General features: G+C 42.0%; 1 protein-coding gene across 1 annotated transcript; it reads left to right on the forward strand.

The window, feature by feature from the left end:
* The first annotated feature begins 196 nt into the window (after positions 1 to 196).
* alas1 (aminolevulinate, delta-, synthase 1) lies at positions 197 to 6,175 on the forward strand. Its single transcript, XM_041948102.1, has 11 exons — positions 197 to 375; positions 1,514 to 1,763; positions 1,936 to 2,118; positions 2,217 to 2,363; positions 2,586 to 2,805; positions 3,579 to 3,763; positions 3,914 to 4,093; positions 4,384 to 4,548; positions 5,117 to 5,385; positions 5,537 to 5,699; positions 5,849 to 6,175. Exons 2-11 carry the CDS (start codon positions 1,547 to 1,549, stop codon positions 6,007 to 6,009), a joined length of 1,890 nt encoding a protein of 629 aa, XP_041804036.1. The 5' UTR covers positions 197 to 375; positions 1,514 to 1,546; the 3' UTR covers positions 6,010 to 6,175.
* The last annotated feature ends 6,392 nt before the right edge of the window (positions 6,176 to 12,567 follow it).

A 12,567-nucleotide genomic window follows, 5' to 3' on the forward strand; every position in this document is an offset into this window, starting at 1 on the left:
ATGTAATATAAAGCCAAAAGTTTATGCATACGTTCAAACGCATATAGAGAAAATACTCTACTTTAGATGAGTGTTTGATTATGCGTGACTCAAACATACCTAATTGACTGAAATGACCTTAAGCACACACATAGAAGATCTCGCGAGACTTCCGGTCGCCATCGGCCATGGCGTAAGCTCTTATAAGCAGTTGCGCGTCCTCGCCCTTTTCGTTCGTCCTCAGTGCAGGATAACGGAGCAGTCACCTCCTTCGGCTTCTCAAAACAACGAGAAATTTTGACCGAGTGTCGCGTTAGATTGGCCTCGCTGTTGTTGTCCTGTCCACTACACGCCTGATAAAGAGCATTACTCCGTCAAGTGGGATTTTTTTAAGAGGTAAGTGTCTTATTTCGTCATCATCAGCCCCACTTGTAGTTGTTGCTCTTTAGCTAATGTTAGCATCTTAGCTAACGTTAAGCTCGGTCAACCGGCAAAGAGCACGAGCGGTAGTACCAACGTTAAAACTCAGGTAGTAAAGTAAGACTTATCTTAGTTTTCAATTTTTTTCCTGTAACGCTATAATCGTGACCGATTTTGTTCATATCAGCGATCGAGACAGATAAGTCGTGACTCTCGCTCTCTTAATGTTTAGAAAGCGCTGTTACATACCTCGCGAGTCATCACGTAACGCCACTTGGAAGGGCTCGTGAGCGCTTGCCAACGATTGAGAGCATGTGGAATTGTCACGCTTGTAACGTAAGTAATAGTAGCTAGAGGCTCGTGCCAACGCAGCAGTGTTTGTGACCTGATGGCAAGAGTGCAATCAAGGATACCGGCATGTCCAATCAGGATATGAAATCTGAGGGCATACAGTTTAACAACAGTTCAACACCAGCGGAGCTTCCGCGTGCATAGCAAGACTCACGGATTGATTATCGGAGGGAAAAAAAGCACAAAATTTGATCAACACTCTCATCACGACAGGCTGTTTAGGTAGCTCGTTGCCTTAATTTATAAATAAAAGTAGTTAGACTTCAGTTGTCTCACCCTGAGCCCCCTTTCCCGAACTTAAAGGGTGGAAAGTGAAATGATCACTCTCTCCTGGAATGTTTAGAGCTGGCTTCAGCTGGGGGATGGGTATGACGTAAAACAGGTTTATCTCATTCAGATGTTTGTAACATGTTTATTACAATGACCTCATCAAACATCTGTTGTGGTGAGTCCAGCAGCTCAGTCAGTCCAAGAAGTAAGATGGTACAGCTCTTTTGGGGAGGATGAGTGACACTAACCTCAAAAACTAATGTACACAAACATGTTTCAGGTTTCAGGGAGCTATTCACAAAACCTTCATATATGTGGACCTTGTGCTAGAACAGCATAGCTTGAAGGTCCATTATTGACCTTGTAAAAAGTAAATTGTATCTTGTGTCAAAAGTGTCTTTTGTACCATGCTTTGCCTTTTAAGCAAACACGATTCAAAACAGGGTTTTGCAGCATAGGGACGTTTCAGTTAAGTTTCAATTGTCTCCTTTAGACCCCTGGACAATCATCATCACAGCTGCTGACTATGGATCTGATGTTGCGCCGCTGTCCATTCGTGGCTCGTGTGCCCCAAGCCTTCCTCCAGCAGACCAAAAAGTCCCTGTTGGCGTACGCCCAGCGATGCCCCATCATGATGGAGTTGGCCTCTAAACCCATGGCTCCATCAATGGCCCGGGCCCTCTGCTCCTACTCCTCTTCTTCCTCCCACCAGAAGACTGAGGACAGTGTGTCTGCCGTTGAAGGTGAGGCTAATAAAGAAGTAAATAATTTTTTTTAGCCTAGTTAACACTGTAGCTGCATTTTATCATGTCAAATATCCCAGTTAATGTAACGACTGAATTATTGCTGTTTATGATATTGGTTATAGGTTTACAATGATATATCTTAAAACCATAAACTTATGTCCACTTGCAGGCCCCAAACAGGAAGGGGAGCCCAAGCTGCCTACTGGTCACCCTATGCCACCCTCAGGCCAGGCAGTGGCCTCCAAATGCCCTTTCCTGGCTGCTGAGATGGGCCAGAAGAACAGCAGTGTGGTCCGCCAGGTTTGCATGGATTTCCAAGAGGATGTCCAGGAAGTCCGCACTGTCCAGAAAGGTAGCAGTTGTTTAAGGTTTTGTTCGAGAATTGTTTTGGCCCATCATTTTGTACATGATTTGGTACTATTTTTTTTTTGTCCTTTTGATCTTTTTTAGAGGTGTCCCCTGCCCAGTTGAACAAGCCACCCTTGGTCAGTGCCATGAAGGGAAGCGGCGATGAGCAAACTAATCTAATGAAGACTCTCCTGAAACAGCGACCTAAAAGGGTGTCCCACTTGCTGCAGGATAACTTGCCAGGAAGTAGTACGTTTTATCTAGCTCTCTGACAAATCTTTCACTGAAACACTGACACATTGGCATGCTAATTTAAATGCAGTTATTTGGTTACTGAATAGTCATTTTGAAGTCGGTATGTTTTGGTCTTCTTGAGTAAGATGAGCCGAGACTTTCATCATGTTAGCCATTTCTTCATCCGTCACTATGCGAGCAACATTAAGTAAGTGTTGTCTTCCTCCTCTGTTACAGTGTCCTCCTTCCACTACGATGACTTTCTTGACAAGAAGATAGTGGAGAAAAAGAGTGACCACACATACCGTGTGTTTAAGACGGTGAATCGTCTGGCCAGTGAGTTCCCCATGGCCACCGACTTCACGGGCACTTCAGAGGAAAAGAGGGAGGTGTCCGTTTGGTGCAGCAATGACTACCTGGGCATGAGTCGACACCCACGGGTCATGCAATCCATTATGTGAGTATTGCAGGAGTTGTTTATGTGAGTGTAGTGTAGGAAAAAAACACTTTATCCAGTCCCTTGGGTCTAGACGTGTTTACTTGTAATAAGAAAAATATTTTTCTTGGCTGCCCACGTCTCCTGTTGACGTGAGAGAGAAAGAAACTGAGAAAAGCTGAGTTACAGCACATAATTGAATACAACCTGACACCCATGAGTGTTCCATTTCATTGTTTGTGCGGGTGTGGAGTGTTAGTTGGTCATAGTTTACATCTAAACCTCAGTGGGGCCCAGTGAGACAGGATGTTTGTCTTCTTTTCCGTAAGCAGGTTTGAGCTTGCCCATGTAGCTCTCTTATTCCCTGTGCAGCAGTAACACCTCGAAACACAGAGATTAAAGCTCTTCCTTGTTACGATAGATTTTTGTCAGTCGGAATCCACAGAGGCCATGTATGCCATCAGTGTGGTGACCGACTGACCATCCGGAGCACTGGGAGATTTCCTGGTGGGCTGCTTGTTAATCGGAGATGATGCAACCCAAAATGCACATGTTTTTAAATAACTCCAGCCTCCGCTTAAATAAAAAAGCTCGTTTGTGTATGTACAATCTACTTGGATGTAGACTACCATTCCATCTACTAATATAGCACGCCATTATTGATGATACACCACATTGCTTTTGCTGCACTGATGATAACATAGAAAATGCCCATTTTAGGCTTTAATGAACTGTGCAGCTTAAAAAAAAAACAGGCAAGATAAAACTCTGTTTTTGTCTCTCTCATCCTCCAGCGATACTTTACGAAAGCATGGCTCAGGGGCAGGAGGTACCAGGAACATCTCTGGGACCAGCAAATTCCATGTGGAACTGGAGCACGAACTGGCTGACCTTCACAACAAGGATGCTGCCCTGCTCTTCACCTCCTGCTTTGTTGCCAATGACTCCACCCTTTTCACCCTCGCCAAGATGCTGCCTGGTATACAAAAAACTTCCATGCGTTTACAATAAATCCAACGTTTATGATGTTCTAGTCAGTCATTGACATTCATGCATTCAGTGGCGTAACGTTAATGCAAAAATCTGCTTTAAACACCTCTTATTCTCACTTCCTCTCGTTCTGTTTTAGGTTGTGAGATCTACTCTGATGCCGGCAACCACGCCTCAATGATTCAGGGTATCAGGAACAGCGGTGTGAAGAAGTTCATTTTCCGCCACAATGACGTCGCTCATCTCCGAGAGCTTCTACAGAAGGGAGATCCCACAAAACCAAAGATCGTGGCCTTTGAGACTGTCCATTCCATGGATGGTTAGTTTAGGATGATTCCTGTTATTGTTTTTCATTTAAGCATTTAGAAATGGTTGCTCATTAATTGTCATGGCAATGTTATAACTCACTGAGCTCGTAATGCCAGTTCATTCACTACAGCACAGTCTGCTTGCATAAGAACAAGCACTTGATCATATTTAGATATTTAACAGTAGTCTAGCAATGGACATGTTGTTAATACATGTTTGGTTTGACTAAAAGAACTGATTTTGTGCCTGTACTCTGCCTAATGGCTAAACCTTTCTTTCCACCTATTTTCTGTTACACAGGTGCTGTGTGTCCGCTGGAGGAAATGTGCGACGTGGCCCACGAGTTTGGTGCCATCACCTTTGTAGATGAGGTTCACGCTGTGGGTCTCTATGGCGCCAGAGGAGGGGGCATCGGAGACAGGGATGGCGTCATGCACAAGATGGATATCATCTCAGGGACACTAGGTCAGTATATAACCTCAACCAGAACACATTACTGATAATATTCTCGGAAGCGTTTTGACTTTGATGCCTTGTCAATATGTGAACCATTAATAGATCACATAAAAGCCTACTTGTGTCATTGTACTTATCTTTCCATTTATAGTCTGCTGTATTTTTCTATTATTTATTTTTATGAAACAACTCCCAGCTAGTGGGAAACTCGTAGCTTTCTGTTTTGTTGTTATGCTCAGGATCAGGCCTCATCTGTGTCACACAATATGCCAGAGGGCTGAAAGAAGCTTGAGTAGCTCTGTTGTTGCTAGGAGACTGTGGGCTCTTGTTGCGCTCTTATTGAATTACTCCCTCTGTGTGTGTGTCACTCTCAAGCTGAGGGGCCAATTATTTCTATCTCAGAGCTCAGCTCAGCTACAGCCCCCGTACCCATGCAGCTGCCAATTCAGGATAATCTGGTTTGTGAGATTACAGTGGGAGGATTTGCGTCGATCACTGTAGCGACTGTTTTGAAAACAAAAATTTATGTTAAAAGGCGCCAATCGAACAATCACCTATGCGTCATGTCCTCCTTCAGGCAAGGCCTTCGGTTGTGTGGGCGGCTACATCGCGAGCACCGCTGCCCTGGTGGACACGGTGCGTTCCTTCGCTGCTGGATTCATCTTCACCACATCTCTGCCGCCAATGCTGCTGGCCGGAGCCAGGCAGTCGATCCAGGTTCTGAAAGGTGAAGAGGGCCGTACGCTGAGGCTAAAGCACCAGCGCAACGTCAAGCTGCTCAGACAAATGCTGATGAACTCTGGGCTGCCCGTGGTGCACTGCCCCAGCCACATCATCCCAGTCCGGGTAATTAAGAGTTTAATTTATGGCCTAATTACACGCAATATGATACACACCATCCAGCCACATTACAATTAACATCATACTAAGTAGTCCATAGTCCATCTCCCCAGTGCCTCCATTCTAATGGCTGTGTATGTCTCTTTATTGTTTCTAGGTATCAGACGCGTTGAAAAACACAGAGGTGTGTGACATCATGATGAGTCGCCATAACATCTACGTGCAGGCCATCAACTACCCCACTGTTGCCAGGGGAGATGAGCTTCTGCGTATCGCCCCGACGCCTCACCACACCCCTGAGATGATGAAATACTTTGTTGGTAAGAAAATCTAGTAGTCTTGTCATATCATAGTATACTATAAATTCAGTTAGAATGGAAAGTCACTCTGTTGGAGGTTAAACTTCCCCCTCATTTGAGATTTCTAAAAGTTAACTCGACCTCCACTCTTTCCTGTTTTCCCTCTACAGAGAGGCTGGTGCACACATGGAAGGAGGTGGGCCTGGAGCTGAAGCCCCACTCATCAGCGGAGTGCACCTTCTGCCAGCAGCCGCTGCACTTTGAGGTCATGAGCGATAGGGAAAAGTCTTACTTCCATGGCCTCAGCCACCCGATCTCGGCCTGCGCATAACACTACTCACTACAGCTGGCTGAAGACGGCACATACTCGCTCAATGCCCATTCCTCTGTCACTATCATAGAATGTATTAATTATCTTTAAGTTCTCCTACATATATTATTTAAAGTTCTCTATGTTCAGATGTTCTATATGCTCACAATAAAAAAGAAAGAAAGAAAGAAAATTTGTGTTTGTCTGGTATTTCCTTTGTGAGTTTTATAAAGCAGAGCCTAAATCTGCTCATTTCATAAGGAACCATGAATAAGAAGGGAAAACACACTTTCATACACATAAAACTCTCCTTACACAAACAAGACTGCTTTTATTCAGCACTGTTGTCCTGTAGTAGCACATACAAAGAAACAAAACTACTGAAGCAAGTACATTTTCTGAAATAGTCTTGTGATACTACAACAGGGCAAAACATACTTTGCGTGACTTAGGTTAACTGATACATTATTTTGTTGTCCTGGGAAGGCAGATGACTGACATTTCATCGTGGTGCTCCTGATGCTCAGAGGCAGAATGCTCACTGAGTGCTTTCGTAAGGCTACGAAATGGGTGTCAGTCGACCTGAATCTGTAAATGAAAAGGTTAAATCTCTGTACCACTGGCAGGTGTGTGTGAGTAACCCAGTTATTCTGATCCCCTGGCCTACTTATGCTTATTAAGAATGAAAGACTGAAAAAGATAATTGCGTTTGATCCTGACAACCGTCTGGAAGAGACAATGCTACGACTGAAACTTGTTACGCATGTATAACAAAACTAGGTAGCTTATTAGCTGCATGTATTACTGCGTCTGATTAGTTGTTAAGTTTGTCGGCAAGTGTTCTGTATTTGAACAAATGATTATGCACTAGATGTCCTGTATATTTGAAAAACGAAATATTAATGCAGTCTTGTGGATTTTATAATTACTGAAAACACAGTATAATTTAATGATAACAGGATAACGGATTGAACCATTTTATCAGGCGACATCTGTGTGTGTCTTAGGGAGACCTACTAACCCACTGTCCTGTAAATTCAGATGGAGATTACATCAAGTGTTGCTGTGAGACGACACAGAATCACAAAATCAAAGTGGTCACACTGACAATGGTCAGAACACGTAACCGAGCACGCTCAGCTTCCACATAAGCCTCAGACTGCACCGCACCACAGGCGGCTCATGTTCACCGTGGTCGTGGATTTGACGTGACACTGCTTCAGCCTCATGCACACAGGCTGGACCACACTGACATCATTCATCATGAGTTGTTTTAATGCCTCTATGTTCATCAGTTTGAACCGTTTCTCCATTGTTCAGGTGTTGTAAAAGCCACTGTTGCCACACAGGAGGCAGGGCTACTCTGAAAATGGAAGTGAGGAATATTTTTAGCTGTTAAGAAGAATCGGTGTTGCCACTGCTTTGTGCAAAAAAACATACTTCCACTTTTGATTTGACTTCACACCACGCATGATTAATCGATAACATCAGACACAAACGTATTTAAACTGAATTCATATCACTGCATAATCACAAACAGACATCATTGTGTTGTGTTTTTTTATTATTATACTGCATATTAGCTCTCTGAAATCTGTTTTATAGAGGATTTTGTTGATGGGGAAAACATGTTGCAAAACACGATAAAGTGCCCTCTATGGTACAGTTCACCACTATATTTACACTTCCTCTCACTGTCTGCCTAAGAACATCTGTAGACATACTGTATAATAGTGCAATGTTTGGTACACTAATTTAAGAGAAGAGTTTATCTGGGGCTAGGAGGAAAGAGAAATGGGGTTTAAAATGGCCAACTCAGATCTTCAGGGTCAGGTATTTTGTCATGATGAGAGTGTGCATTGAGAGTTTTTTAAATTCAGACGTAAAATATACATCGTTCATAAGAGTATCGCATAATAAATAACCCCCCCCTCTCTCTCTCTGTCTCTCTGTCTCGCTCTCTCTCTCTCACACACACACACAAAAACAAGTAAACCCACATGTACAAATGGTGGCATTTTGAACTTGACCTGTTGTCTCTATCACACTCCACTACCACCAAAACTCCAAACACCAAAATTTTGCAGTCCATTTTGCACGCTTACATACTCCTCTGAAAACTGTTAAATTTATGGTCAAGACTAAAAACAAAATTACTGTAAATTAGACTGATTTGCTACGTTCTGCTACTTCCTGCACAAAATAAAAAAATGCATAAATTCTTAATTTGGACATTTAACACTGGCCTCTGTGAAGGACATGTGCTATTCCTTCAACCCATAGAGGAATCATTTTCCTCATCAAGGTAGAACATTCGTGATCACCGTCCACATGATCCCTCTAGGATGGAATGAGTGCTGGATGTCTGGATGTATTTGCAGGAAGATTGCCAGGGAAGCTAAGTGAAAAAAATACAAAATATAAAAAATATATATATTGTAATACCAGTTGTTAAAATTTGATATGGATAAACTTGTACTAGAGAGAGAGAGTAACTCAATGAAAGAATGACTCATTGAGCCTCAGTTGTCCTTATTTGGATAAAAACTTTATTACAACACAAATCTGACGTCACAGAAGATCTTGGTACAGCATTTCTCCATGTTAGTTTAACTGCTGGGCAGGGCTGCATACTGGTGAAGAGAGCTGTCTGAATAGTTTTAAATCAACAGGAATGATGATTAGCTCTGAGGTGCACAAGTCTTCTGAGCTTGATACATTGTGTGTGTGTGTGTGTGAGAGAGAGAGAGAGAGAGAGAGAGAGAGAGACAGACAGAGAGAGTTGTTTGCTTCAAGGTGATCTCCCTGACCCCACTGCTTCACCCGTATCCACCATTTCCATGACAACTTATTCCTGCATGGCTGCCAAACTCTCCGGGTCCAGACAAATGCAAGGAGCCCGTGAAACCTAGAGCAGGCTCACGGTGGAGGTTTAAAGAGTCAGATGCTTTCCACATCGAATGATTCATCTTATCAGCATGGTAACAATACTCTGGAAATCCCACAGTGGGAAACCAGGCTGTTAACCTATCCGTCATGGTTATAGGAAATATTCAGGGTCTGTTTGGAAACTTAATCAGTTCAGTCAACATTTTTAGTAAGTAATTAGAGTTGCCTGAGGTTTCAGACACTCAGTTTAATTGTTTTGACTGCAGGGTAAGATCAAGTCAGAGACAGTTTCACCAGTCACAAAGTTCAAAATTAGCATAGTCATAATGTAAATGTTTAATGAGTCGAGACCCAGACATCAGTAAATTTAAATGAATTTACTCTATAATGCAGACTCTATGCAGAGAGTGGTTATTACTAAATATTTACATACAGGTGCTAACTGCCAGGCTAACTGTTGCTAGCTAACTGGACCAAGTGACAAAGCTAGCCTTAGCAAGCTAAAATAGAATGAGTCGTTTAGATTGACGAGGAAAAGAGGAAATGGAACAATACATCTGACCGGACGCTTGATCAAAATGCTTGTTAATAAGAACCTAAACGGAGACTTTAAATCAACATTTCCACAAATAACACAATATACTTCAGACAGCAAATCAAATGGCTAAATGACGTTAGCCTAATTGGGTATTTTCAACTCAGTCTAAACTGCTAACTCCGAAATACACACATTCCTTCATGTATGGAGATTTTTTTAAACTTTATTTTTATAGAATTAATTGTTTTACAATATGTGTAGAAAAAAACATATAAAACAAAAAGGCACAGGTGCAAATTTCTCTTGGAGATGAATAAAGTATCTATCTATCTATCTAGATGAGAAAAGAGGGGAGTCATGGTGACAACATATACGTAGTAAGAGGTAGGGCCAAGGTCCAGGGCCAGATGGGGGATAAATGAATATGATAATCATTTCTTTCAGCTCCCTCATAGCACAGACTCTTCTCCCCCTCGAAGTGAAGTAAAAGTCTTCCTACTAAGGCGTTCAACCAGCGCCAGAAAAGTATATCAAGCAGAGCATGGGGTTAGTCCTACCCAGCAACTGTGAACCACTTCCTGTTGTGATGAGGGGGCAGTCACTTGAGATGAGCTCTCCATTTGCTCCAGTACGTGTTGAATTTGTCCTTGCACAGGTTCAGGGAGAAAGTCAGTCTTTCCATATCGTATATTTCGTTGACAATTCCACTCCACTCCTCTCTAGGGGGTTCCTTTAATAACCATCTTCGCGTAATAGCCTTTTTACTGGCTGCTAACATTATTTTAACCAAATATTTGTCAGTAACACTGAATGTAGGGGAGATAAACTGTGCAAAAATCATGTTTTATCTCAAAGCCTATAATCGATTTCATTTCCTCTACTACATCCCTCCAATATGATCGTATAATCGGACAGTCCCAAAGAACGTGGAAGTGATCTGCTTGAATGTTTCCACACTCTCTCCAGCATCTTCCATAACTGATATTCTTCCACGAGATTTCCCTCCAGTAACCTGAGGTGGAAGTGCTCATTTGAACTTTACAAATGTTTAGCCATTCATCTTCTGAAATTGTTATTTGTGCTTCTCTTTCCCATTTGGATTTAAAGTAGAGAGTGGAGGAGTCATTAAATGATTGTAAACAGGAGTAGATCCGAGTAATCAGTTTCCGGTTTAATCATGTATGGAGATATATCTAAAACAAGTCATACCTGAATTCACAAAGGATTGGCTGTTTAATATGAGTTTAATATATAATTTGGCCTCCTAAAATTGCTACTTTTGGAAGTTCTGGAAGTGGAGTGTAATATAGCTGAGCGGTGAAAGACAAGAACGGTATATTAAAAGGCAGACTGTGCCTGTCTCAGTAATTTTTTTCCGGGTTGCTTAAGTGATCTTCCTAGTAGCCGGGGGGGACTGAAGGCCAGTGTGTGTTAGAGCTTTATCTCTTTCAGAAAGGTCACTTCCTCATTACATAGAGGGTGAGGTGTGCAGGGACAAACACATCAAGACAGTCAACAGGTTAAACAGCCAGAGTCTGTGTGTGTATGTCACATACATCCTGCAGATACACGTGAACGCACGACACTGTGGTTTGTAATTATGAAAATCTCCATGACCTTGTCACCAGGTGTCTGCGTGGCTGTCTGACATGAGACTGATTACAACAGCATTAGATTTCAAAGTTTTGAACATTCCCCAGCGTTTTCAGGGAGATGCCCTTGTTGCAGCTGGCTTTGGGAAACAATGCATCCCTTTAGATTTAGAATTGCAGCGTCATCTTCCCTGATTCATTTTTCTTTGAAATGAAACACGATCATTTCATCCCTCTGTGTTCTACCTGCTTTCAGAGAATTAGAACAGACGCAGGTGTCACTTTATTGGGCTCACTGTCCTTTGCTCTAAAATGTTTAAAGATAGCATCTTTTTATTTTGTAAAAAAAAAACAAACAAAAAAAAACAGGATGTACTTGTTCCCAACGTCAACTCAAGTAAAAAAAAAAAGATGCACAAAATGAGCTGAGAGTATCACTTCTGCTTTCCAGGATTCAAAGACAGACTCTGAAATTGCATTGCCAAAGTGGCTGAGGATCCTGTCTCAGTATAATAATAGCTAATAAAAACAGCTTAATGAAAATACCTATTGAAATTGGAATGGTTGTTTTATCCTCATGTTCGGTTGTCTGTGGCACTGACCTTACTATTTGCCTTGCTGCTGCCATCAGGGTCCAGATAACCGCACGTCCTTGGGGGCCTCCTGGAATGTTACCATGTGACTGTTTCAGCTAGTCTACACAGTGAGCAGTGCATGTGTCTGCGTGAGGTGCATGCAAACATAGACAGATCTCTTGAGGACAGGTGAATCATTGCTGGGACAATAACAGTAAAATTACCATGACTGCTGTGCAGCAGTTATAATATTGTATATTGTATTAATGGAGGCCCATTCTGTGGCATTGTACTTACAAGAGAAACTCCATCTATACTTTAAAATGCTCAGTATTGCACACTGTTCAAGTGTAAAGAAGCTCATTATGATGACATGCACAGTAATTATGAGTGATATGAAGCATTTAACTCCGGAGGTCCATTCAGTCCCAGTATGTTTAGAACTCATCACCTGTACACAGTATAAAGCAGTACAATGAATAAAACAAATCACAAATAAGAAGAAATGCAGCAAACTCTGTAACTTTATCAGATTTATTAATGGATGCCACAGACTCTGAAGACACTGAAGGATTCCTCCCTGTATAAATGCTTCGACCACCAAGGACCATCAGTTACTGCACTGGCTATTGCGCTTCTGCTGTGGTGACAGAAGATCACAAGAGAAGAGACACGTCTGTTCTTGCGACAGAGCAACAGAAAATGACAAAACATTAAAAAAAAAATCCCTAGAGAACCATAATTAAGACTTCCCATCTCAGCTAAAGTAACCAAAGTGACAAATGTGTTGGGAAATCCCTCCAGAGTTTGACCCGGTACAGCGGATTGGACGTACGGTGGCATCAGTTTCTATACTAGTATGTGCCAATAATGGATTTATTGCAATGTGGAGACTTTAACATTTCAATATTTTTATTATTACAAATCTTCTGTACTTGTTTTTGACTGTATACCCTGAGTGGTTGTATAATTAATTGCTTGATAA

Source organism: Chelmon rostratus, chromosome 2 (genome assembly GCF_017976325.1).
Source record: "Chelmon rostratus isolate fCheRos1 chromosome 2, fCheRos1.pri, whole genome shotgun sequence".
NCBI classification, from domain to species: Eukaryota; Metazoa; Chordata; class Actinopteri; order Chaetodontiformes; family Chaetodontidae; genus Chelmon; species Chelmon rostratus.

Bases quoted from the DNA above. Each gene is read 5' to 3' on its own strand.
- alas1 (XM_041948102.1), top strand. From the start codon at position 1,547: ATGGATCTGATGTTGCGCCGCTGTCCATTCGTGGCTCGTGTGCCCCAA. The intron at 3,764-3,913 runs GTATACAAAAAA...GTTCTGTTTTAG, and splicing joins CCTCGCCAAGATGCTGCCTG to GTTGTGAGATCTACTCTGAT. The intron at 4,549-5,116 runs GTCAGTATATAA...GTCCTCCTTCAG, and splicing joins TATCATCTCAGGGACACTAG to GCAAGGCCTTCGGTTGTGTG.